The sequence below is a fragment of the Anopheles merus genome, chromosome 2L (assembly GCF_017562075.2).
Source record: "Anopheles merus strain MAF chromosome 2L, AmerM5.1, whole genome shotgun sequence".
Taxonomy (NCBI): Eukaryota; Metazoa; Arthropoda; class Insecta; order Diptera; family Culicidae; genus Anopheles; species Anopheles merus.
Window position 1 is genome coordinate 36,912,223 of NC_054083.1, and position 25,067 is coordinate 36,937,289.

At 46.4% G+C, this 25,067-nt stretch overlaps 4 protein-coding genes across 5 annotated transcripts; 2 read left to right on the forward strand and 2 right to left on the reverse strand.

Annotated features, from left to right (window-relative positions):
* The first annotated feature begins 2,198 nt into the window (after window positions 1–2,198).
* LOC121591841 (ribonuclease kappa) lies at window positions 2,199–3,697 on the forward strand. The gene is made up of 3 exons (XM_041912870.1): window positions 2,199–2,428; window positions 2,595–2,714; window positions 2,792–3,697. The coding sequence occupies exons 1-3, from the start codon at window positions 2,360–2,362 to the stop codon at window positions 2,888–2,890; spliced, it is 288 nt and encodes a 95-aa protein (XP_041768804.1). The 5' UTR covers window positions 2,199–2,359; the 3' UTR covers window positions 2,891–3,697.
* A 457-nt stretch (window positions 3,698–4,154) lies between these two features.
* Window positions 4,155–8,763, reverse strand: LOC121591839 (structural maintenance of chromosomes protein 3). Of its 2 annotated transcripts, none has more exons than XM_041912866.1 (3): window positions 8,528–8,763; window positions 8,289–8,404; window positions 4,155–8,215 (listed from the first exon to the last, which is right to left on the reverse strand). In XM_041912866.1, exons 2-3 carry the CDS (start codon window positions 8,301–8,303, stop codon window positions 4,625–4,627), a joined length of 3,606 nt encoding a protein of 1,201 aa, XP_041768800.1. In that variant the 5' UTR covers window positions 8,304–8,404; window positions 8,528–8,763; the 3' UTR covers window positions 4,155–4,624. The 2 variants fall into 2 exon arrangements, with proteins under 2 accessions (XP_041768800.1, XP_041768801.1); XM_041912867.1 differs by having other exon boundaries at window positions 8,289–8,407.
* A 113-nt stretch (window positions 8,764–8,876) lies between these two features.
* Window positions 8,877–10,729, forward strand: LOC121591840 (DNA primase large subunit). Its single transcript, XM_041912868.1, has one exon. It carries the CDS (start codon window positions 8,989–8,991, stop codon window positions 10,690–10,692), a length of 1,704 nt encoding a protein of 567 aa, XP_041768802.1. The 5' UTR covers window positions 8,877–8,988; the 3' UTR covers window positions 10,693–10,729.
* A 1,726-nt stretch (window positions 10,730–12,455) lies between these two features.
* On the reverse strand, window positions 12,456–17,174 carry LOC121592593 (transcription factor AP-1). Its single transcript, XM_041914190.1, has 2 exons — window positions 14,363–17,174; window positions 12,456–14,271 (listed from the first exon to the last, which is right to left on the reverse strand). The coding sequence occupies exons 1-2, from the start codon at window positions 15,069–15,071 to the stop codon at window positions 13,940–13,942; spliced, it is 1,041 nt and encodes a 346-aa protein (XP_041770124.1). The 5' UTR covers window positions 15,072–17,174; the 3' UTR covers window positions 12,456–13,939.
* Between the last annotated feature and the right edge of the window lie 7,893 nt (window positions 17,175–25,067).

A 25,067-nucleotide genomic window follows, 5' to 3' on the forward strand; every position in this document is an offset into this window, starting at 1 on the left:
AAATAGCCAGAATTGCTTAAGCAGCTCATTTTGGCCCGCTAAAGATCGCTGCTCTAATTCGCCTTTTGCAGTAGATAAACAGCATCAAAGTTCCAGGCAGTCCTTCTAAATAGCGCCTAAGCAGCTTCCTTATGATACGGTGACGGGGATTATTTTTCTTTGTGTTTTATTTTCAAGCAAGCGTCATCGATGAAATAAACAACAAGATTTGTTTCGTTTAAACACATATGTATATTTTTGAATCTTTTGTATTGATGAATTACACACAATTTTACACAATTTACTGATAATTCACAACCACTTCACTCAATATTCATTCTTCAATTAACGAATCTAACTTGTGCAGCAGCAATGAGAATATTGCCGGCGTCCGTCTTTGACACTTTGACAAGAGCCACCCCCAAGCGCCACAGATTAAGCTTAAACGACTGGAAAATTGAATATCCATAGGAAAAAAATGAAAGCTTCACAGCTTCATTGGTTTGATCAATAGATGGCGTATTACAACAATATTATCATTATATTGCTATCCTTTTCTTGCAATGTGTTTCGACAAGTTTCATCTTATAATGACCTATATAGCCTTCTAACTTTCTGAGCAAAAATCTATATGAATGGTCGTGTGGTCAGATACGTGGGTATCAACACCAACGACCATTACTCAAATCTCACTTGCTTCAGTACTGGTGGTTTCCGTTGGAGTTTAGTATTTAAACAATCGTATCGCCGTTCTAGTTCTAGCGATGCATAACTTCAATGCGAAACCATACAACAGTACAGAGGAAATGAGAAAGCTCTCCTCCAAGCGAGGAAGCTCCATAGGTTGGGTATCCCACAAACAGATGGCGCCACCAGCTTTTTTGCTATTTTTAGAATGCATGAGTCGTTTGCCGTCTGCTAAACGAAGTCTTTCTATATTCCGTTTAGGTAGAGAATTTGAGGCGTTTAGAAGGCGTTTAGTGGTCGTTTAGTGGATTTGTGGCACTTGGGCCTTGAACCGATGTCATGCATTAAAAAGCTATAAAGTTCTACCAAGTTCGGCACGCTTTCTTAACAAGCCTCCAAGTTCCACCATGAACCCTACACATAGTGCTAATCAGCCGCAAAGTTCCAAAGAGTACCATGTGCCTGTTAAAAAGCTCCATAGTTCCGCAAAGTACCGTCTATCTCTTAATCAGCCACAAAGTACGACATCGGAACGATTTTTCGTTAAACAGCCCTAAATCAGCTATAAAGTACGAGCTGGCTATTTGGGAATGAACTATCGGTCGTCATCGATCGGTCATTGGAAACCGCATCGAAATGTAGGACCTACCCAAGTGCCACAAATCCACTAAACGACCGCTAAACGGCTTCTAAACGACTCAAGCACTCTACCTAAACGGAATATAGAAAGACTTCGTTTAGCAGACGGCAAACGACTCATGCATTCTAAAAATAGCAAAAAAGCTGGTGGCGCCATCTGTTTGTGGGATATCTCAACCAGTTGAGCTTCATCGCTTGGAGGAGAGCTTTCTCATTTCCTCTGTACTGTTGTATGGTTTCGCATTGAAGTTATGCATCGCTAGAACTAGAACGGCGATACGATTGTTTAAATACTAAACTCCAACGGAAACTACCAGTACTGAAGCAAGTGAGATTTGAGTAATGGTCGTTGGTGTTGATACCCACGTATCTGACCACACGACCATTCATATAGATTTTTGCTCAGAAAGTTAGAAGGCTATATAGGTCATTATAAGATGAAACTTGTCGAAACACATTGCAAGAAAAGGATAGCAATATAATGATGAGTTGTAATACGCCATCTATTGATCAAACCAATGAAGCTGTGAAGCTTTCATTTTTTTCCTATGGATATTCAATTTTCCAGTCGTTTAAGCTTAATCTGTGGCGCTTGGGTAATGAGGGGAGGAGGTAGTAGAGGGTATTTATTTCTTTTTGCCATTTAATTTTGTCCACCAACACAATCGCACACCAGCGCAGGCATTTTTGGCGGCCATCTTGAACCCTCAAAAACCCTCGCTCGAAACGTCAAAAACCGTCAGAACGACTTCCAAAAAGCATTGCCAGCGAGGAAAAATCGCACCGATTTGGAGCGTTGGCGCGCTCGCGAAAACCGACTTTTGGCCTGCAGCCGTGTACACGCTCCTTCATTCACCCCAGCCCAAATGACAGCTCGCTCTCCCTGTAGGCGAGCTGTCACATGACCCAGTGACGGCTGAGCAAAGGGAAGAAAAAAAGAGTCTTGTGATCAACTCTGCAGTGGCTCGAGGGTGAACGACGAAATTTTTCGGGCAGGCGTATTTTGCTCTTTTGCACCACATCCTCCCGTACCCAGTATTGACACGCCGCGAAAATGCCGATCTGTGGACCGAAACTTTCCCTGTGCGGGTTGATTATCTCCGTCTGGGGCATAATCCAGCTGGTAAGTTGTCTTGCCCGACGGTGGGAGGCTGCGACCCTGGCGCTGGATGGTTTGTTTATCCTCACCCCGTGCCCCAGGGGGGAAGCCGAGGGAGCGCTGATGAGTAATCGATAATTCAATACATCCTGGAATGTCCTTTCCGGTGTTTCTTCCCCCCTTCCTGTAGCTGCTGATGGGAGTGTTCTACTACATCAACAGTGTCGCGCTGATCGAAGATCTGCCGCTGGAGGAGCACTATCCAACACCGCAGGAGTTTTATGCGGCCGCTGACGTCGCGTACAGTCAGGTGATTAGTCAGGAAACGTGCAATACCTCCCTGCTGGAGCTGTCTAATGACCGTGTTGTTTTGTTGATTTATTTCAGAACGCATACAACTGCTGGATTGCTGCCTGCATCTACGTGCTAACTCTGGTCATCTCCGTCCAGCAGTTCCACGCGAACAGCCGCTCGACGGTCGCCTAAATCCACCGAAACCACCAGCCCCGCAATATCATCTTCCCCCTCAAAACACACACACACACACACATGCAAAGTGAAACCAGGCGCACCTTCGGGTGGCCACAATTCAGTGTGAAGGCCGCTGTTACTTCTACACAACTACCCCCCCAAAAAAGCTTTGCTTTTACCCTACGATGTAAATATGTGTTTGCCCCCATTCGCAAAGACAACCCCAAAAGCACCACGGCTTGATAATTTCGTCCTTTTCGGCCCTGGTAACAATCGTGTCTGCACAACACATTCCGTTTATCGTGTTCGATCGTTCATCAAACATCGTCATGGCACGTTTCAAACCTCCGAAAACTGTTTCGTTTCTCCCTGTAATCGTCATTGTCAGTGTTATAAACTCTACTCACACTACACACCACATTGCGCCCGATCGAGAGCCATTTAGTGAACAAAAGTGTTGGAAATAGTCCAGTCCAGTTCAACCCATACCATCCAGCCCCACTGGACCATCATACACACAGAGAAAGATTCCCGCAAGAGCAAACAAGGCCAACCAACATCGATGGGTTCCACGTGTTAATGAACTCTGGCCGACAAAGAAACCGTTTTTCCCTTCCATCTCTTGCCCCGAGGGCAAACAGTTCGGCTCGGAGTAAGCTTTGGCATAGAAGCGGTACATATATTTGGAAACATTAAATCATCCCCTCAACCACACGGTGTCAATGCGATCGACAACACTTACCTATATTGTACGTTGGATTACTGACACAAATGTCGCTGCAATTTGGTTGATTAATGATGTAATAAATAATAGGAAATATATACTTTTCGTTGGAAATGTTTTACCCTTAACCGTATCTTTTCGTTTGTGTTTTTCTTCAAATTGGCATCCCAATTGGTTCAACCACGTTTTTACTTAAATTAAAGAAATCAATGCTCCTGCAGTATTTCGTATTCAAATAGTGAAACAATTATGGCTTACCTATTTAATTTAGAGATTCTTGATAAATATTTAAAAGTTTAAGACCAAGAGGAGCCTTTCACACAGAAGAAAACCATTTTTTAACCATTTGCCGCTTCGATTTAACTGTTGCCCCTGGTCTTATGCAACTTTGTAACAAAAATAAGATATTTGTAACGAAATTGCATACATCGAGGCGTTTAATTTCTCATTTGCCGCACATGGTTTTAGTGACAATGATCGGGAATAGGGGCAATTGCGATGGAAAGGTCTCAATTTGCTTTTATTTGACATCAATCCAAACGATTAATTCATAAACGCATATCCTTTCTTGGTAATTTTAATGCTTTATTACTCCAGAAGACATTTAAAAAATACAATAGTCTGTAATGTGACGTGACGTTTAAATACACAGAATACTAAGTTCTAACTGATGTAATCCCATCAAACCAGCAGCTACCGAGTTTGTTAATGTATAATGTTTTCTTCACTGTTTTGATCTGCCCGTCTGCTTAGCGGCTACGATTATGCTCGATTAAGTAGTAACTACGGTAAAAATGGACCTCGATTCCTGTGCCTGCGTGGTGTGTCACTGTTTTAAAAATTGGGTTACATGGACATTGGAGAGCATCATTTCAATCGATTAGGAAGTTTTTGAAAATCAAAAAAGGAATATTAAAAAAAGGGCAAATCTTGCACTCCGACAGGACACAGGACGATAAAGAGGTGTTAAAAAATAAATTGAATGCCTTACAAAGAGAAAGAATACACCTCAACTCACCCCCCGCTTAACCGTGCGTCGTATCATCGTCGACAAAGTCACGTGCCACCTCCTTGGTGACGCAGTCCACGTGACTCACCTTGTTCCGGAACCGCACACCGTAAAACTTGTGCGCCTTCTCCATCAGCTCCGGCCGGAACGTGGTCGTAATGAACTGGGCCCGGTCGCTCTGCTCGTGTATCATGTCCGCCACGGCACTGCGATGCTGCGCGTCCAGCGCCTGATCGATCTCGTCGAACAGATAGAACGGTGCCGGATCGCACTTCTGGATGGCGAAGATCAGCGCCAGCGCAACCAACGATTTCTGCCCCCCGGACAGCTGATTCATCTCGCGCATCTCCGCATCGACCTGCGTGAACGACACGCGTATCCCAATGCCGGTAAACTCGTCCGACGTTTCCACCTCCCGCTCCATATCGTTGCCCTCCTGATCGTTCGTGGTGCGCAGTATCAAATGCCCGTTGCCCTGCGGTACCAGCTTCTTGAACACCTCGGAAAAGTTGGCCGCCACCTGCCGGAAGGTGAACTGGATCGCTTCCACCTTGCGCGCCTCGAGCAGCTGCATCAGCTCGCAGATCTTGTCCTTGCCCACGTCCAGCTCGGCCTTGCGCTTGTACAGCTTTTCCTTCTGCTCGCTGAAGCTCAGGAACTGGTCGAGCGCCTTCTTGTTCACGTGGTTGTACTTCTTCAGATGCTGATTGGCCTTTTCCAGCTCCTTGAACAGCGACTTGAGCGACATCTTCTGGTAGCTCGCGTCCACGTTCGGCAGCGCGCCCAGCCCCGCGATCTTCTCCGTGCACTCGTCGATCTTCTGGCGCAGCATGTTCTCCTTCGTCGCCCACTTCTCCATCCGCTTGCCGTCCTCTTCCAGCTTTTCCTGCGCTTCCTTCTCCTTCTGGATCCACGATTCCAGCTCCTTCTGGAGCGTCTTCTGCTGCTTGAGCGCTTCGCTCAGCTTCCGGTCGACCTCCTCCGTGTCGGTCAGCACCTTCTTGATGCGCTTCTCCGTCGCGACCACCTCGTTCCGGCAGTTCGTCAGCTGTCGCTTCCGGTCCTCCACCGAGATTTCCTGCAGCGCCTGCACCAGCTCGTCCTTGCGCCGGAACAGATTGTTCGTGAGCAGATTCTCCAGCTTGTTCTTCGTCACCTCCAGGCTCATGCGCGACGTGAACGCTTCCTTGTTCTCCTGGTTCAGCCGCCGGATCTCGTCGTTCAGCGAGTCCACCTCGTGCTGGTCCTGCACCGACAGCTGCGACATCAGCTCCTGGTGCAGCTCGTTCTCCAGCCCCTCCTTCGTGCTCGTCATCGCCTCCAGGTTCGCCTTGCACTGCGCCAGCGACCGCTCCTTCGGGCTGCGGAAGCGCTCGATGCGCGACAGCTCGTCCTTCATCAGCCGGATGTCGGCCTGTATCTTCTCGAACGCGTCCTTCGATTTGCCCTGCTTCGTTTCCGTCTTTTGCATCTCCGACACGATCGAGTTGATGTTGGCCTCGGTCTGCTTCAGCTCGGCCCGAAAGTCGGCCAGCTCCTTCTCGTGCTCCTGTATCAGCTGGCTGTACTCGGAGCGCTTCTTCTGCATCTCCAGCCGCGACCGGGACGTGTTAAAGTACCCGCCGGTCAGCGAACCCTTCGACGACACCTGATCACCCTCGAGCGTGACACAGTCCAGGCCGGTGCTTTTGGCCAGCTCGGTCGCCCGCTCCAAATTACGACAAATCAGCGTCTTGCCGAAGATGTACCGCAGCGCCTTATCGTACTGCTCCTCGTACTTGAGCTTCGAAATCATCGGTATCGAGTCGGGATCTTCCGGATAGTCGTGGATCTTCACCTGCAGCCGGTTCAGCGGCATGAACGTCACCTCGCCCGGCAGCTTCTGCTTGTTCATCTCCTTCAGTATCTGCGTACCGACGCGGTCCGACTCGACGATGTGGTGGAACAGCCGATTGCCCGCCGTCACCTCCACCGCGGTGTAGATCGACTTGTCGCAGTTAAAGTTCTCGATCACCGGCCCATAGTACGCGTTGGCAATTTCCGCATACTCGCGGCCCCGCTGCTGGAAGCTCTCCAGCACCTTGCGCACCGAATCGCGCCCATTCAGGATCGGTTTGCCCGCCATCGAGCGAAGCGCCTGGTCGGCCCGCGCCAGCTCCTCCTTGTACCCGGACAGCGTTTGCGTCACCGCCGTCTCCTTCTTCCAGATATCGTTCCGGAGACTCTGGTAGTGGTCCTTCTTCTTCTTCAGCTCGTAAAAGTTCTTATTGTGCTCGTCGATCTGGACGCGCAGCTGCTCGAACGATTCCGTGTGCTCCTGGATCTTCTTCTCCAGCTCGCTCTGCTTCGCAATGTCCTTCTTCAGGTCGTCCTGCAGCTTGTTCTGGTGCGAAATTTTGTCCTTGATCTGCTTGTTCAGCGACTTCAGCTCGCCCTGGATCCACTTATCGCGCTCCTCCTTCGACGAGAACTGCGACCCACGCCCCTGCTTCGCGTACAGCTCCTTGCGCTTCTGCTCCTTCAGATTGAGCTCGCGCGAACACTCCTCCTCCTTCCGCCGCATCGCCTCGTAGCGGGGCCGCACCTGCTCCAGCTCCTTCTCCTTCTCCGCGATCGTGATCTTGAGCCGCTCCAGCTCCTGCTCCGCCCGCTCCTTCGACTTGTTGTCGCCCTGCACCTCATCCGACAGGTCGGAGATCGTCAGATCCAGCTTCGTCTTCTCGCGCAGCAGTTGCTGGTGCTCCGTCGCTAGCACCGACTTCTCGTCCTTCGCCGTCACCACGTCCTTCTTGGCGTCCTTCAGCGCTTTCTGCGCGTTCTTCAGCCGGTCCTGCGCCTTCTGTATCTCCTGCGTCAGCAGCAGCTGCTTGTCGCCGGACGATTTGCGCTGCCCGTCCAGCTCCTCCAGCTGCTTGCGCGTCTCCTTCAGCTCCGTCTCGTAGATCACGTACTCGAGCGTGCGGCGCGCCTTGTCCCACTTCTGATACTCGGACAGCTCCTCCTTCTCCTCCTCCAGCGTCTTCAGCCGGTCCTCGATCGTGCGCAGATACTCGGAAATCTTCTCCAGCTTGCCCTCGCTCTCGCGCAGCAGATTCATCGACTCCTCCTTCCGCTCGTCGTACACGCGCGTGCCGGCCACCTCGCGCAGCAGCTTCAGCCGGTGCGAGTCCGGCGCGGTCGCCATCTGGTTGATCTTGCCCTGCTTCACGATGTAGTACGGGTTGGAGTTGGAGAAGCCGGCCGACTCGAGCAGATTGACCACCTCCGACCGGGGCACGACCTTTTTGTTGAGGAAGTACTGGTCCTTCTTCGCGCCGATCACACGCCGCAGGTAGATTTCCTCCTTGTCGATCGGGACGCGGTTGTCCGAGTTGTCGAAGATGATTTCCACGTACGCGGACATGGCCCGCGGACCCGTTCCCTCGTGCAGCAGCGCCTGCCGCTGCTCGGGCCGCAGATGCGTAAACTCGTCGCTCAGCACGAACTGGATGGCGTAGAAGAAGTTGCTCTTGCCGGAACCGTTTCGGCCGACCACCACGTTGTGCCGTTTGTCGAACGGTTCCACCACAGTTTGCTCCCGGTAGCTTTTGAAGCCCTGGATGATTACCTGCAGGCAGCGGTTGGGATGGTAAAATGGTAATTTATACTATTTGTAGACAGTTTCATTGCGACTGTCTTACCTGTTTTATATGCATGATTGATTGAGTGATTTGCTGGAAAATTGGAATCACAATTCGGAGTACTTTTTCTTCTTCTTATTGTTCTTCTTTCTCGTCCACTCCGTTAGCTTGTAGCTCTGCTGGTAAAGGAAAAAAAAGATTTTAAATGAATGAAAACACACTTTTACAACAATCCTTAGCTGATTTTAATAGCAGGAAAATGGAAGAATGTTCCAAAAACCAGCGCCCGACCACTTTACCTTTGTGCAAGCTTGTACACGTCCAGTCCGGCAGATAGAGGCAGCCAAATTGCACCACAATTTTCAACCTTTCCGGACAAATATTTCACCAAACCTTTTACTGCCCCATCACGCCCCACCGGTTGCGCTCGCGTCTAGGCGCAGCCCAACCTAATTTAAGTGATTTTTCCTACAAAAAAACGAAATTTCTTTTTGGGACGCCACTTTATAAACAAATCTCTCCGGGCGGACGCGCTTGCCTCTCGAGTTGGTCGACTTTTTTTTTTGGTTTGACGTTTTGAAAATCGACGAAAGTCGAAAAATAACAAACAGTCCCGTTGACAGCTGTCAGTCGGTTGGGAGAAAAATGCGCGCCAAACGCGCCACAACAACGTCGCTTTGTTGTGGAATTATAAGAAGCTCGCACTGGGGACAGATTTTGTGTGTGTGGTCAGTGTTTTTTAAATAAAAACCCCCGCAAAATGATCAACTCCAGGCAGAACTATCTGAACGCGAAGCGCTTTTCGGCGGATCTGGCGCTGGAGCACATCATCCCGCACAACGTGTGCTTCTACCTGATACCACCGATCGTGGACCTGACGATCGACGAGTTCGAGAAGCTGGCCCTGGAACGTCTCAAGATGCTCCGGCTGCTCGAGCAGGTGACTGCCAAAAACCCGAAAGTGTCCTCGGAAGCGTGGCGCGAGGCAGTCCTGGCGGAGGTCAATCACGAGGGGCTGCGAACGTACGCCAAGCTGGCGCGCGGCAACCTGAACGACGATGCAAGCAAGGCGGCCCGTCGTCGAGACTATCTGTCCCACTTCATCCTCAGGTTCGCTTACTGCCGGTCGGAGGAGCTGCGGCGCTGGTTCGTGGCGCGCGAGATGGAACTGTTCCGGCTCAAGTTCGGCGCGCTGTCGATGCGCGACGTGAAGGACTTTCTCGAGGTGTACGAGCTCGACTACAAGCCGCTGTCGGACGAGGAAAAGCTGGACATTTCCGAGCATCTGTGCGCGAGCACGTACAACCACACGCGGCTGAAGATGGAATCGACCGACTTCTACGCGGTTCACTTTACCGAGGTGCTGAACCTGGTGCGCGATCGCAAATGCTTCCTCAAGGCGGGTGTCGCGTACATCACGCCCGAGCACTTCACGCACGTGATCGGCAAGAAGCACCAGCAGCTGATCGAGGACGGGCTGAAAGGTCATCTGCGTCTGCTGCCGACGCTGGAAATCGACGAGCGGTTCGCGATGCTGCTGAAATCGATCCACACGTCGTACACGGGCAAAAACTACACGGTGGCCAAGACGGGCAGCGTACCGGTGGAAAGTCTCGACCAGCTGTCGAAGAAATCGTTCTCGCTGTGCATGCGCAACGTGCACGATACGCTGCGCGCGACGCACCACCTGAAGCACGTGGGCCGCATGCAGTACACGCTGTTCCTGAAGGCGATCGGCGTCACGATGGAGGATGCGTTGCGCTTCTGGCGCGAGGAGCTGACCCGCGGCAAGGTGCCGATCGAGAAGTTCGAGAAGGAGTACGCGTACGCGATCCGGCACAATTACGGCAAGGAGGGTTCGCGCATCAACTACTCGCCGTTTTCCTGCATGAAGGTGATCACGACACCGATCGGGCCGGGGGAAACGCACGGCTGCCCGTTTAAGAATCTCGATTCCAGCACGCTCAAGATGAAGCTGACCGGCTACGGGCTGAGTGCGATCGATGCGGACGAGGTGGCCGGGTATGCGGCGAAGGGCCACTATCAGATCGCGTGCGGGAAGTACTTTGAGGTGGTGCACGAAACGAAGCTCGAGGAGGGCATTAACCACCCGAACCAGTACTTCGAGCTGAGCCAGCTGACGATGGAAGGGAAGGAGCGGCCACGGCAGGGGCATGCGGCGGCGGCGGCCGCAAACCAGTCGGCCCGCTGGAACAGCCAGCCGAACAGCCAATCGACGCAGGACGGTGGCATGGTGGGCGATTCCAGCACGCTGAACGGGGCGGACGATGACCTGGAGCTGTGGGAAATCATGGAATCGAAGGAGAAGGAAACGGATGCGGATGGTACGATGCTTGCGGTACCGGTTGCGGAGAGTTTGAGCAAGAAAGTCAGCCCAAAGACAACGAAAGCGGCGCAGGAATGGGAGGACGATGATTTTGATATGCTGGAATTTAACGAGTAACGTGGTTGGGAGGGCAGGGTGGGAGGGGGGCTATTATTATTTATTAGTCAATAACAGGTTCGTTGTACTTTTTTTTATAAACGCAATGGACATTTACATTAATAAAACGTACGTTTTAAGCATATTTCGTTGTTTTATTAATAATTACAATAACTATAATAATAATAATAATAATAATAATGATAATTATAATGCAAAACAAGTGATAAATAAAATAATTATTTGAAAAAGTGGTACAAACACGCTAAATAGAATAGTAAAATAGTCCAAGATACAAATTGCACTGATTTCGACCGTTATACGCCTTATAGTATGCAATGTAACGCTTGTTTGAATGCACACGTGCCAAACGCCTAAAAGTATGCAGTTACAATTCAATTACAGTGCCCTTCAAATAAATCACTTTAGCAAAAAAAAAATGTTAATGCAAATTTCAAGTCATTTATTTTTCAAGATAGATGAAACTTGTAATACAGGGTTTACCAGTCCAATAAACAACTGTCCACTTGTTTATAACAATAGTCGTTTTGAATAGAAACCGCTGTCTACCACTTGCTCACACGTCAGATGGTGTAAGCTACTCTGTCCAATTCAATAACACAATTTTCGCCTTCGATTGCACAACGGTCGGATTCGGCACGGTTTCTTGTGGTTGTTGTATAATTAACAAAATTAATGTTTTGATTTATTGAAATGTATGGTTTACACTGCATATTGCTTGAATAATAGAAACGTGTTTGAAAATGGTTGGTTTTTGCAAAATTTGTCCCAACAAAACAAACTGTGCCGAATTTGACAGTTGCTAATCGAAGGCGAAAATTGTGTTATTAAATTGGACAGAGTAGCTTATACCATCTGACGTGTGAGCAAGTGGTAGACAGCGGTGTCTATACAAAACGACTATTGTTATAAACAAGTGAACAGTTGTTTTATATGCTGGTAAACCCTGTAATAGAGCGAACATTTATAAAACAATAAAAATAACAAAGAGTTGGTTAAAATTCATGTTTCGCTCATACTTACGTTATTTTCATGTCTTTCTTTCCGCCCAACACACATGCACGTTACCTTTCAGAGACAGTTTGATGCCACCGCTTCCCTAACAAAGAGGCAAACTTGGCCGTTTTTTATACATCGAACAAAATAAACTAACGCTGTTTTCATTCCTTCGGCGTGCATTATCAAACGCGTTAATAGTGTCGCCGTATTTACTCCACCAAAACACTGCCAACTCCATATCTCGCGCTTCACCGAGATTTTACCATCCCACCGTCGAGAGAGCGGGAGAGGGAGTGAAGGTCAACAACTCCACAGCCGACCCCCAACCCAACGGGTACCCATCGATGATGACGTAATTGCGTCAACAGTGAAGAGCTAATAAGCAGGGCGGCCACATACAGCCATACAGCAGAAAATCCCACAACCGTGTCCGCGTACCCCAATCACTGTATGTATGTGTGTGACGCTTTTTTGTAGATATTGGTAGTTCTAAAAAAAAAATACAAAAACAAACGCCCACCGAATATTTAACGTTTGGCAAAACTAAATAGCGAAATGGTCGATTTTATTTGTAAATATTTTCAAAAATAAAGTGATAAACGAAATCGATAAACGCTTACAAATAAATATCTTTCTTCAAATGACTCTCACATTGTCTGTCTCACTTACGCCGTCGCGCAAACGAACTAGCACATGGTGCTTCCTCACTTTCTCCCATTGTATTTTCTACAAGCTACAAGTAAATAGTTGAAACAAAAATTGCATCCTTTTGTTTGTTTGTTTATATTAGCATTCATATTTCTACACCTCGTGGCGTACACGCTCACACTGGCACGCACTGTGACTTTCGGGGTTCGCTCGCTTTCCGTTCTAAATTATATACATCTTGCAATTGCGCGTGCAATCACCTCACAAGCACTTCTCATATTACACAAAATTAGGAAACATTTCTAAACCCGACAACTCCCAAAAGCGTGTTGTCGTGTTATCCTTGACCGTGTTGGAGTCACTAGAGTAAATTGCTTTGAAATGGTGTGGGGGAGGGCGGAAGCATGGGAAAGCAGTTTCCCTTTTGAAATGTATGGCATGTATCACACCACTTCCTGGCATGTTATTTCGGTTGAAAGCATAGCTTTTAAAGAGCGAGAATTAAATGTGACAAAGGAAACTGTAAAACTGTGCGGTCGGGATGGTTTAGGCAACGCAACAGACTGGGATCAGATCGTTTTGACTATAGAAAACTATCAGAAATCGGTAGAAAGCAAAAAGGAAAGAATCAATCTATCGCACTGTGCAAGAAAGCAGTTACACCTAAATAAAAGCTCTATTTATACATAAAAAAATCATGTAAAAACTAACAATATGACACTAGCATTGCGGGATGCACTTTCAATGCGGCACTTTCTCTTGCTGCGGCGCTGCAGGAGAATTCGAGTCGACCGTGTCCATCACGCGCCACGGGTAGGTGGTATAGACAGACACAACCGGCTCGATCCAACGACTAGAAGCACTTGTTTTTTTTTCTGTTTTTGTTTCAAACAAACTCTAGAGCATTTGAAAAACAATCTGACTCGTTTGAATGCTACCTCGGAGCTTACTGCTAACCCCTGCTACCCTAAAGGAGACTTAACAACTTATTGCTAACAACATCGATCCGCAAAATCTTCCTTCCTCTTGCTTTGTTTCCTGCACAAACAATCGCTCTCGTTGAACGATAAACGCACAGAGCAAGTAGTGGTAAACACTAGCATTATCCACCGTTGTTTTACATACATCTCCCGCTGTGGTCCTCCTATTAGTACCGAGAAGCGCCAAAAACCCCAAACCCCCCCGCGGTGGCGGCGGCGTTACATACCCAAATATATAGGCTATCAATTCTAATACGATAAGGCATTTCTGTGTCTCACAATGGCAATAAGCTTTGTTCGCGTAAATGTGTTTTGTTTTGTTTTGTTTTCGAGTAACTAACTCTCTCCCCTACTACGAAAGACCTGAACCTGAAGAGAGCCGCGGAAATCAATTCCCGGGTCGTGTATACACTACCTAGTAGTTTCATTTTAGTCGCCCTCATGACGACCGGCGCCTCTCTCGCTCCCTATTCACACACACAAACTCAAAAAATAATCCCTCACAAACAAACAAAATACAAACAAAAATCGTATCACGACGCACGTACGCACTTTCTCCCTTTTTTGCTAGAGGACACCTAAAGGATGGGACGAACCGAGATTGCTACACTGTTGGTGCTTCAAAACTTGCCCTGCAGCGTGATCGTGCAGCCGGAGTTGTGATGCTCGATCACCTGCTGCTTCAGCTGGAAGATGTGCTGCTTCAGATTGCACACCACCCCGCCCAGCTCGGCATTCTGCGCCTTCAGCTCCTTCACCCGCTCCTCCAGCTTCGAGATGCGCTCGAGCTTCCGCTTCCGGCACTTGGAGGCGGCGACCCGGTTCCGCAGCCGCTTGCGCTCCAGCTTGATGCGCTCCTGCGACTCCATGTCGATCGGGCTGACCGGGGGCGACTGGTTGCTGGCGGCGGACGTCGTCGGCTGCGGTTCCTCCTTCACCACACCGGGGTAGTCTGCGGGAAAGGGAAAAAGGAAAGTGGAATGTAAGTCGCGGTGAAAACAGTGCCCGCGCGGAAAGAGCGGGCCTCTTTTCCGCCCACCTACCCAGGTTGGTGTACGTGATTTCCCCTCCGCTCATGCCGGTGTGATGGCCGACCGTCGCGGCCGCCATACTGGGGGCGGTGTTTGCCGTCGCGATGGCCGTCACGGGCGCGACCGCTGCCGTCGTTGGACAGAGCCGCTCGATCGCCGACGGACCGACGAGGGTGACACTGTTGGCACTGTTGTTGTTGTTGTTACTCGTACTACTATTGTTGTTGTTGTTGTTGTTGCTGGTGGTGTTGGTGGGCACGTTCGTGTTGAGCTTGCTGGTCGTGTCCTTCTTGTGGATGGAGAGGAGCGCATCCTCGAACCCCTTCGCGAACTGCTGCTGCTCGGAGGTGGCCGACGGCGGGAAGATGATGGCACTCGGGGTCGGGGTGGGCAGCGTCGCATTGGTGCTGATGATTTTCTCCAGCTCGGGCGACACCAGCTTCAGCATCTGCAGGTCCGGGGACGGCAGCACCGACGGCATCGTGATGGACGTGTTGTAGCGCGTCTTGCGCGCTTTCCCGGGGCCGAGGTTCAGCTCGAGAGTGGCCGGCCGCTTCAACCCATTCCCGTTGCCCGTCGTCACTACTACCACACCGCCGCCACCACCACCACCGCCACCGTTCGTTGTGGTCGGCAGGAACTGGGCGTTTGCGTCCTCGTAGAACGATTCCATCGTGTTGTTGTTGTTGGCGTGCTTACTGCTCAGCACGTTGTTTCGCATCGTGGCTGTGTTGGTTGTTGGGAAGGGGAATCGTTGCACAAATGTTCTGGGTTTTTCCCAAACCCGAACCGAGAACCGTGTGTGTTGTTTTGTTTTGGACGAACAACGAGAAATGTCAAATTGCGTACAGGGATAAACAACACACAACCTTCGGGCCCTTCTGTTCCTTTCACGGATCGAAGTACGCACTGACACTTGTTTGTTTTCTCATACACGCACACACATGCACACAGCACATCCACGTACAACGAAATAACAAGGGTGTTGTTTGGTAGGTGCAAACGCGCTTTTTAATTTCGATTTAATTACGGATTCACCTTGGAAGGTTAACGAGCTTTTACAACACCCGAGGTAAGGGAAGAATTGCGCTTTTTTCTGCTTTGCTTTGCTTTAATGGCACCACACACCACTGTCAAGCCTTTGCGATGACGGATACTTTATCACAACAAACGGATGGGCACAGAGAGGAAATGACAGGCAATTTGAAGTGCCACACTCACACACTCACACAACCACGCACGAACACACACACAATGATTATCTCTGTCGTTTGCTTTTGCTTTTTTGTTGTTGCTGCTTGCTTGCTTTTTGCTTTTTCCTGGTAAGGCCACTTGAAGCGTGTAGTTGGTGTTGTTGTTTTTCTTTCTTGCTGAGGTTTATGGGCCGTAGCGTTCCCGTCAACAGAGCGCGTTCTATTTGGCGAACGAGCTCAAACGCGTCGCGAAATGTACGGGAGGGTTATTTTTTATCTGCAGTTTGCTCTTTGCTTTGTCGCACACACACACGCACACCAACTGCACGGGTGAGCTATCGCGTACGCACTCACTCACACACACGTGCCCGCGCGCGCTCTCCCGTACGTGCAAACGTCAACACCAATGAAAGACCGCGCAATAATAATGGATTTGTGTCTCCGCACACACACACACACACACATGGAACAACAAAGTATTGCACAGAATGTTCCGCCACACCGCCGCTCCTTGCCTCTTTGACGGTGGGGTGGATTTTTCACGCGTTTCTACACGGCAACTCACACACCACACACTAGCGCACACGTGCACACGACACACACACACACACACACGCGAGCACAGGGCGGGAGGGGTGTGGAATATATTTCGCAATGCACACAAGGGCGGCCTACGCCTAATTCACGCTACGCCTACTTAGCAAAAGACGGGATGGATGGTGTCACCGTTGTGTGTTGGGACGGACGGCTGTCGAAATACACATTCGACGCGATTATTATTGCACCAATATTCCTTCTCACTGTGGCGCGCGGCACAAGGGCGATGACGACATTACACACCCTTTCAACTTATCTTTCAATTTGCTGTCACAAAACCACGCATAAATCACAAACCACACACACACACGCACATGTACTGTTTCGTTGCTGTTTCTTTCGCCTATCCCAAGAGCGGTGGTTGGAAAACCCCAATATCCCGTGTGGTGGCTTTCGCGTGCTTTCTGGCGTGGTACTGGCTACTGTCGGCCGACAGGGAAAACAAAATGCACGCACGCGCGCGCGTACAGACACACACCCGTCCGGCTTGAAGGTAGAAAAGCGAATGAATGGAGAATGGAAAAATGAAGCCGACTTGATGAAAGCTTCACCCGTACGGGGCGGTTTGCTGGTGTGCGTGCGCTGGTACAGTAGTGTGCGCGGGTTTGGTACAGGAACATATGATTCATGGTGCTAAAAATAGCCCGCATAACGTCATCCACCGGCGCTGCGATTGGCTACCCGTGCGCGCTCGTGCACGATCGTGTTGGGAGGCTTCGTGCTTTTTGCATGTGTGCGGTGGTGCTGCTGGCTGGCTGGCTGGCGGTGCGCGTGTTGTACGCCGTTCGAATTTTGCGCCTGGTTTTTCACAAGCCCTCCTCATACGCGTCCCTTTGTCTATATCCTACATCTGTTTTGGGGGGAGGGAACCGTTTTTGGGGATTGGCGGCAGTTTGGCTTGTTTCTTTCCATCTCGTCCGCGGAATGGCATTAAAAAGGACGGGTGAGAATTAACAGACAGAAGAAGACAACAAAATCCCGCGTGCGGGTGCGCGCGCGGACACACAACCTTCGCCGACGGTGCTGCGTTTGGGGCTGCCGAGCCAATGCGTGTATGCACGGGTTTGAAAGCTGTTAAAATGGGACTCCCGGCTTTTTGTTACCTCCTTCCCCTGCACCCTTGTTTTTTTTCTGAGACATACAGTAGTGGACGGATGTAAGGCGCTGGTAGAATGTTCGCGAAGGAAGATTTGTTTTGGAAGCAAGAATATTAAATAAACAGCATGATTCAATTCAAATTCAAATTAAAGGATATCAAAGAGTTGCTGAATGCATGTTTTTTAAAACACATATAATATAAAATCGGGAGAGTTATTTATTCTGATTAAAATTATCACAGCTTCGGACTTATTTTCAATCAAAAGAGTTATCGCAATTTTAGAAGATATTGCACAAAAATATTTTCTTCCTTTTTTAATTCCTTCACAAAACTTGATTTCTGAACAATTTGAATGAACTTTATATAATATGTATATAAGATTTTAATTTTTTTAAATCTATTTTATACTTTTATACACCCGCACTAACGAAACGTTAATTACACTTTCAATAATAGTATCCCATGAGTTGGCACACAAAATTTGACACCTCTATCATTTGAACTCTAATAGCGATGGCCAAAAAACTGAAGCAACTTCGTTTACAAGCGTGCGCGATCGAAGAACGACATCACGTAGCGTCTGAAAAAGGACTCCGTGCGACAGTTTTTTGGTCGTCGTACAAGCCTATCCCGACATTATCAACATCTTGGCACTATTATTAGAAAAAAATCGAGTTCCGAAAGCCCGACGGCTCTGAGTGTCAAGAAGCTTTAAAAGATGCTGAAATTGAAGACCGAGGGACAACTCGTTACATTCCTGCGTTATCTTGGCCGGGCGATGGATGCAACCGGCCAAACAGTGAAATAGTACCTGGGAAACATGAACAAACATGGAAGAGCGTCCACTGGTTTCACAGCGGCAAGCAATGTCGCCAAAACTGAATTTCAAGCGAATATCGGCAGAATTTCAATATGACTCCCTAGCTAGCAAACCAGTCCAACATCCTCCAGCTGCAAAACATGTTAATAATAAAAAATGCTCTACTCCAACAAAGTTGTCGTATAAACTGAGTAGGAATTGATAAAAACCGAAGGTAGAACATAATTAATTCATGCCTACATGCATGTCTTCGTCGGCCTTGGTGAAAATTCCGGGTAATAGAAAGGTAGTAGATTTATTTTTGTAACTAATCTAAGTAATTATCTTTCAAGGGACCTACTTGGAAAGAAATTGCCTTGCGTAGTATTTTTTCTACAAACAGCCGAAAAAAGGACTTTTTTAAATGCAAACCTTATTATTCGAGGCTTTTGATATGCTTCCCAACAGTAATCTTATGTCTGTGACAGATGTATTGTCGGGAAACAACTCGCCAACGTTGAAAAACGCTGTTCAAATCGTTAAATAGAGTTTATTATATATATATATATATATATATATATATATATATATATATATATATATATATATATATATATATATATATTCTGATACAGAGAAGAAACTGCTAAATCCCCTTTTTGTTTTTCTTCGCAAATTCTAATGCGTATTGTTTTATGTACTTCTCACATCTTTTGCACTGATTTAGAAACACATAAAATGATTTTCCTGGGTGTTTTGTCCAATAATTCTCACAAAATCGTGCCTCACACTTCCTTCGCAATTTGTATTTAGAAAAGTTGTTTACATCGAAGCAGCAGTGAACAGAGCTTTCTTTGACAGAAGTGTTCGCCTCACTGGTAAATGACAGTACTTTCGTGTGGGACACTTTTGTAACACCAGTGTCACGTCGGTTTGTCGGTGGTTAAACAAGAAAGAAGTCGTTTAATAGTCCGGATAAACTGTTGATCATAATTTAATTCGAAGGAACATTTTATAAAGATTCGGATCTTTGAGATCATTTAACGCAAACAATCGAACAAACATAAACACAAGTCGGGTTTTTTCTTCTTTAGCTTCAGTGTTGTTGTTAGCAGTGTAACTATCGAGAGAAAGTGTCACCATTTGCGTAAGCCCTTGCGTATCAAATGCGCCCACAACGTGCCAACAAAATCCATAGCGCACTGTACTGTTTGAAATTCGCACCCCCGCTAATTTACACCACCACCTACAGCAGGACCTGTGGGTTGGGTGTATTGTCGTTTGTTGCTGATGTTGTTTACTACACACATACTCGTTCAATTCGTCAGATTTGTCGCCCATATGAAGCTTCCATTTAGCACGTTTGCTTTACCGATAGAGCTTCGAAACTCCAGCAAATCCGGTTGTGAACAGATTGAGGTTCGAATCGTTCGTTCTCATTTTTTTGCAGGCTTACCAACACTTTTTCTAAGTGTAGAGGGTGGTGGGGTGGAAACCAGGGAATTAATGATAAGAACAATAATAAGAACAACAACCGCTGGTACGCGGCGTCAAGCAACACGTTTTTCTGTGCGTGTGTGTGTGTGTGGTTCGCGAATGTCACCCCTTTTTTGGTGGACAAACGAATGGAGGAGCGAAAAAAAACAAAAAAAAAACAAAAAATCCGGAAGAAACGTAAAGTTTGTTGAACTTTGTGCCGCATTTTAGCGTTTCATTAATTTGCAGCACACAAGTGCAGCTTGTTCGTGCAGATTGTTGGGGGATTTTATGAGCGCAGAGACTTATGAAATTATTGTTATTCAGTACCTTCTTATTTTGAAAATTTTACGATAAAATTTTTTAGTAAATAAACCAAAGTATTATTTGTATTTTTGCTGTCGTTGTGCAGCTTCAACAGTTCCAAGCGAAACCTTTTATCTTCCAACCATTTGTTATCGTAAATCGCATTTATTTGGATTGTAAATAAACTGTGTTTCTGTGTCTGTGTTGTCCCATCTCTCTCGGAAACGTGGATAAACACGAGAACAGGGCAGTGGAAAACCGTCCCTTGCCTGCGCTTATCGCAAACCGTCTAGCGCCACCGGGGACGCCACCGAGCACGGGATAGCCGGATAACGGCCAAATTCCATCAATACTGCGTGGACCTCGTGGAGGGAAACAGAAAATCACAAAAAAAACAACCTTTCATTCCCCTTTCCTCAAGCAGTCCTCTTAGATACTCAAGGACAGCGTCACGGCGTTAGCATTCGAGCAGCGGGTCATAATCTGTGGATCGATCCCAATGCGCCTTCTGCACCGAGAAGAAACAGGTTGCCGAAGCACGAAAGCGCGCCTGCAAGGGAATGTGCATTCTCTCGCTGCACCACGCGGCAGGAGGATGACGGGAAGGGAGGTAAAGATAAGCAGAAACACGTTGCAACACGCCGACCCCACGAACGGGCACATAGTTGTTTCGTTCTGTTTTGTCTTCTGAGATCATTTTGTTCCGAGATTCTATGTTTGTGCCTGCGAGAGATACGTTGTTGGCTATTTCTATCTCGCTTCCTCGCTCCGTTGCCGTGTTGCTTGGTAGGCTGGGATTCATTTTTTTTTATATCTACCTATTTGCCTCAGATTCTGAGAACGATCGAAAATGAGAGCGAGAGAGAGAGAGCGATTGCGAGAGAAATCAAACAACAACACTTGTTGTTGCCGCTGCCCTGTTTCCTCCTTCATTGCGTTGAGGAGAAGAAGATGCCGAAGCAGAGCGTATATACGCAAGCCATAAGAGCTGGGCCGCAACAGCTTGGGCGATGAGTCATCGCACAACTATTTCCAACCATGGTGCGCGCGTCTTCCCACGGCCATCCCTTTGCCCTTGGACCACCGTTTGCAGTGCCGGGCGCTTTGGGCCGTTTTTTTCTGTTTTCGATTGCTCGCTCCTTGCTCTCGCATGCTGCGTACAGTAATGGACGCATTTTGGGTGCGCGTTGTTTTGAACATGCTGCAGGTAGTCACGTGGTTGCAGTCACCACTGCGACGGATGGGAGCACGTGGTTGGCTTCCTGGTGCAGTTTGTGTATGGAAAAATTAGCACGCAGTTGCAGTTTATGATCGGAAAGATAGGAAAAATACACTTTTCGTTCAGAGTTAATAATAATTCAATAATTAATAATAATGTTTAAACCAAAATTCAGCAAAAAATATACAAATAAGCTAAAGAAGCAGAAGCAGCAAAATTGAATAATAATTTTGCGAAATTTTATTTACGCAAGTAATGGCTATTTTCTTGAAATATATTGAATAGATTTTTATCGTAAAAATGCTGTTCTATTGATGAAAAATGTCAGTGACTGTAGAGTAAAGAAGAAATGATATTAAAGTGTTTGATGTTAATTTAAAATTATTTGCTGCTTGTGGATAACATACCCTTATTATTTCACACTTTTATACGATGAAACTACTACATACAAATCATGTTTATGGTTTTTTTCCACTCACACCAAATGTTTGTTTCGAAACAAAATATCAAACATCATATCACAAACTTCCCCTTATCGGCTGCAACGCCTTCATACTTGGTTATCGTTTTGGCGGGAACTCGAAGGCATTTCCGTTCGACGAGCGTTACACCCTCCACACCACTCAACATCCCCCCCCCCCACCCCCACCACTTGTTTGTGTATTTTCATCTTCGCCCTTTCGCTTCGATTTGGCAAACGGCAGCGACGATTCCTAGAATTATGAATGACTCTTCGCCGCCCGAGATCACAGCCACGCCGTGCGTGTATGGGGCGCGCAAGCATGGGGAATTCCCACCCATTATGTCAGGTGGCGATGGTGCAGGCAGTGTCCGTGGGAGGTTGGTTTTGGTGAATGGTCAAGCGCTGCTAAATGCGCAACATGGTGATGGTGGCGTGGTAGAGTTTGCGTAGCCCTCCCAGACTGCACACGGAACCGGATCGAATGCGAACGACGTCAGCGATGCAATGCCCCTTGTCGCTTGGCTCTACCGAACCCCGGAACTGGGCAGCGTGTGAATTTGTTGGTTTTGTGTTCGATGTGTGTAGTTTTTTGTTCTTTCTTCTCATTGCGACTAGGAAATCAGTCGCTTCTGAATTGGACCAGTTTTAATTGCTTTTGTGTGAAATGCATTTGCATTCGAATTGTAGCTCGAGACACGTGGAGATAAGAATTAGGATAAGAATTTTTCATGCAATCCTCGACAACGTGGTGGCTATTGCGACCAAAAATAAATTTCGATGTTTATGAAACTTAAGGACCTGTTTTTCACAACATTATCCAGGGAAGTCCTTTGATTATATAATTATTTCGCACTAGATTATTTCTAATTGGATTAAACTTATCGTATTTCCTAAGGAAGCTCTTTTTATACTAAATAATTAGCGTTGGAACAAAAAAAAATAGTTATTTTTAAAGTTTTATTGTATTAAAACACAGTCAGTTGCTAGCCTTTAGTTATCATTTCCAAACATATAAATTATGTCAAACACTATAATACTCGGTTCCTGAGATACTCGGTACCTCTTACAGGGTTTCCCACGATTTATTGGTCGGTTCCCATCAATTTTTGGTGGGTTCCCATATTTTTTTGGTGCGTTCCCACGATTTTTGGCCGTTTCCCAGAATTTTTTGGTCCGATTGTATTGATATCAAATCTGAAAATACCAATAAATTATAGGAACGAACCAAAAATCTATGAGATACGACCAAAAAATCGTGGGAACGCACCAAAAAATCATGGAAACTGACCAATAAATCGTGGGAAACCCTGTATACGCAGATTCGGAGATACGCCATTTTATAATTATTTTAACCAATTTGGCCATTTTGACAGTTATTTGAGCAAATTGCACTGTTTTGACAAATAAATTGTGAAGTGGGAAACAAATTCCTTTTTGTTCGAAATTTTATAATTCTTTCAATAAGGTTGCAATTGTAATATACTGTCAGAGTTATATCCAGCATTATAAATCTATCACGTCAAGCAGATATCTAGACAAAAATTATTGACATTTTAAATGAAAGTTGTGAAATTCGACTTATGTGGAAATTAGAGATACGCGGTATTTTGCGGCCAATGAAATTTCATACCTTGGGCACTTACTATTGGAAAGTGTTTCTAAGGCAATTATGATCTACGAATCGAAACGGTGTAATCAGTAAATTAATCCTTACAATGTGAACAGTCCTGATTAGAATCGATGCACTTCAGGCATTGTTCTGGGAATAAAGAATTAATAACATTATCTATTTTCTATTTCCTGTGCACTACAAAACCGAACGATGAGTTGAGGAAAACAAATATGTTTTTTGTTTAGCTTTTTTTATAACATTTAGAGTTGATCGAGATCTATCAATAGTGTACCAGTTTTTACACTTTTTTCTATACTTAATGAAAATTAAAATTAAAAAACACATAGCTTAATTAAAAAAAAAACAATGTGGTCCCCGAAGTGAGTACTTCCAAATTTGGTAGATAAATATAGGAAACCCAAGCATCTTCTTCTTTTTCTTTGTCACAACAACCGTTGTCTGTCAAAGGCCTGCCTGTACCCACTAGTGAAGTAAGCTTGGCTTTCAGTGACTTAGGCGGCGCTCTGGGACCAATCGAACGAAACAAACAAACACGACTCTGTGCGATAGGTGCTCTGTCAGCTGTTCGATGTCTTACAGACCGGTCATGATGCACTGCAATACGCCTATCTTTTTATCTCGAAAATGAAGCATTTTCATAGTTAAAATGAATATCCATCTGCAGGGGGAAGATTCAACAAATAATTTACTAGTTATTTACATCAATAATAACATAAAAATCATTCAAATTTAATATTGAAAAATGTAAACAAACGTCCATGCGAAACACATACAGTGCACACACATGCATTATGTACACGCAATAGTTTAATACGTTTCAAACCTGTATATTTGATGTTAAAATTGATTGTGAAGCATTGCAAATATTATTGATAGATATTTAAAATATTTTGCAGGCGAATTTTAAGAATAAAACGAGACAAAATACGAAAACAAACTTGAAATTGTCCCGAATTGAATTCTATCTACTGTAGCTGAGAAGCGTTTGACAGCCAAGGTATTCAAAGCACCCCAAGCGCCACAGATTAAGCTTAAACGACTGGAAAATTGAATATCCATAGAAAAAAATGAAAGCTCCACAGCTTCATTGGTTTGATCAATAGATGGCGTATTACAACTCATCATTATATTGCTATCCTTTTCTTGCAATGTGTTTCGACAAGTTGCATTTTATTATGACCTATATAGCCTTCTAACTTTCTGAGCAAAAATCTATATAAATGGTCGTGTGGTTAGATACGTGGGTATCAACACCAATGACCATTGTTCAAATCTCACTTGCTTCAGTGCTGGTGGTTTCCGTTGGAGTTTAGTATTTAAACAATCGTATCGCCGTTCTAGTTCTAGCGATGCATAACTTCAATGCGAAACCATACAACAGTACAGAGGAAATGAGAAAGCTCTCCTCCAAGCGATGAAGCTCAACTGGTTGGGGTATCCCACCAACAGATAGCGCCACCAGCTTTTTTGCTATTTTTAGAATGCATGAGTCGTTTGGCGTCTGCTAAACGAAGTCTTTCTATATTCCGTTTAGGTAGAGAACTTGAGTCGTTTAGAAGCCGTTTAGTGGTCGTTTAGTGGATTTGTGGCACTTGGGACAGGTGGGTATCGAACATCAAAGACAGAATCAACTGACATGTTCGACTCGATGTTTGTCTTGTTTGTTTGTTTGTGTCTGACAGTGCACCTCCATATGATTATATGGGTTTGTTCGTGTCGGATGTCGTGTTCGATTGCTGCTAGAGCGCCGCCTTATTGTTACCATAGCAGGATATTCAGTCCTACGTATGGGGGCACGGTTTATTCGGGACTTGAACCCATGACGGGCATGTTGTTAAGTCGTACGATTTGACGACTACCACCGGTCCAAACTCAAGCATCAATCTATTAAATATGTACTTTGGCGAATGAAAAATATATGTAAAAACGCAT

Coding starts and splice junctions, on each gene's coding strand:
- LOC121591841 (XM_041912870.1), top strand. CDS start 2,360: ATGCCGATCTGTGGACCGAAACTTTCCCTGTGCGGGTTGATTATCTCC. Junction 2,429..2,594: donor TCTGGGGCATAATCCAGCTG/GTAAGTTGTCTT, acceptor CCCTTCCTGTAG/CTGCTGATGGGAGTGTTCTA. Junction 2,715..2,791: donor CTGACGTCGCGTACAGTCAG/GTGATTAGTCAG, acceptor GATTTATTTCAG/AACGCATACAACTGCTGGAT.
- LOC121592593 (XM_041914190.1), bottom strand. CDS start 15,071: ATGCGAAACAACGTGCTGAGCAGTAAGCACGCCAACAACAACAACACG. Junction 14,272..14,362: donor AATCACGTACACCAACCTGG/GTAGGTGGGCGG, acceptor CCTTTCCCGCAG/ACTACCCCGGTGTGGTGAAG.
- LOC121591840 (XM_041912868.1), top strand. CDS start 8,989: ATGATCAACTCCAGGCAGAACTATCTGAACGCGAAGCGCTTTTCGGCG.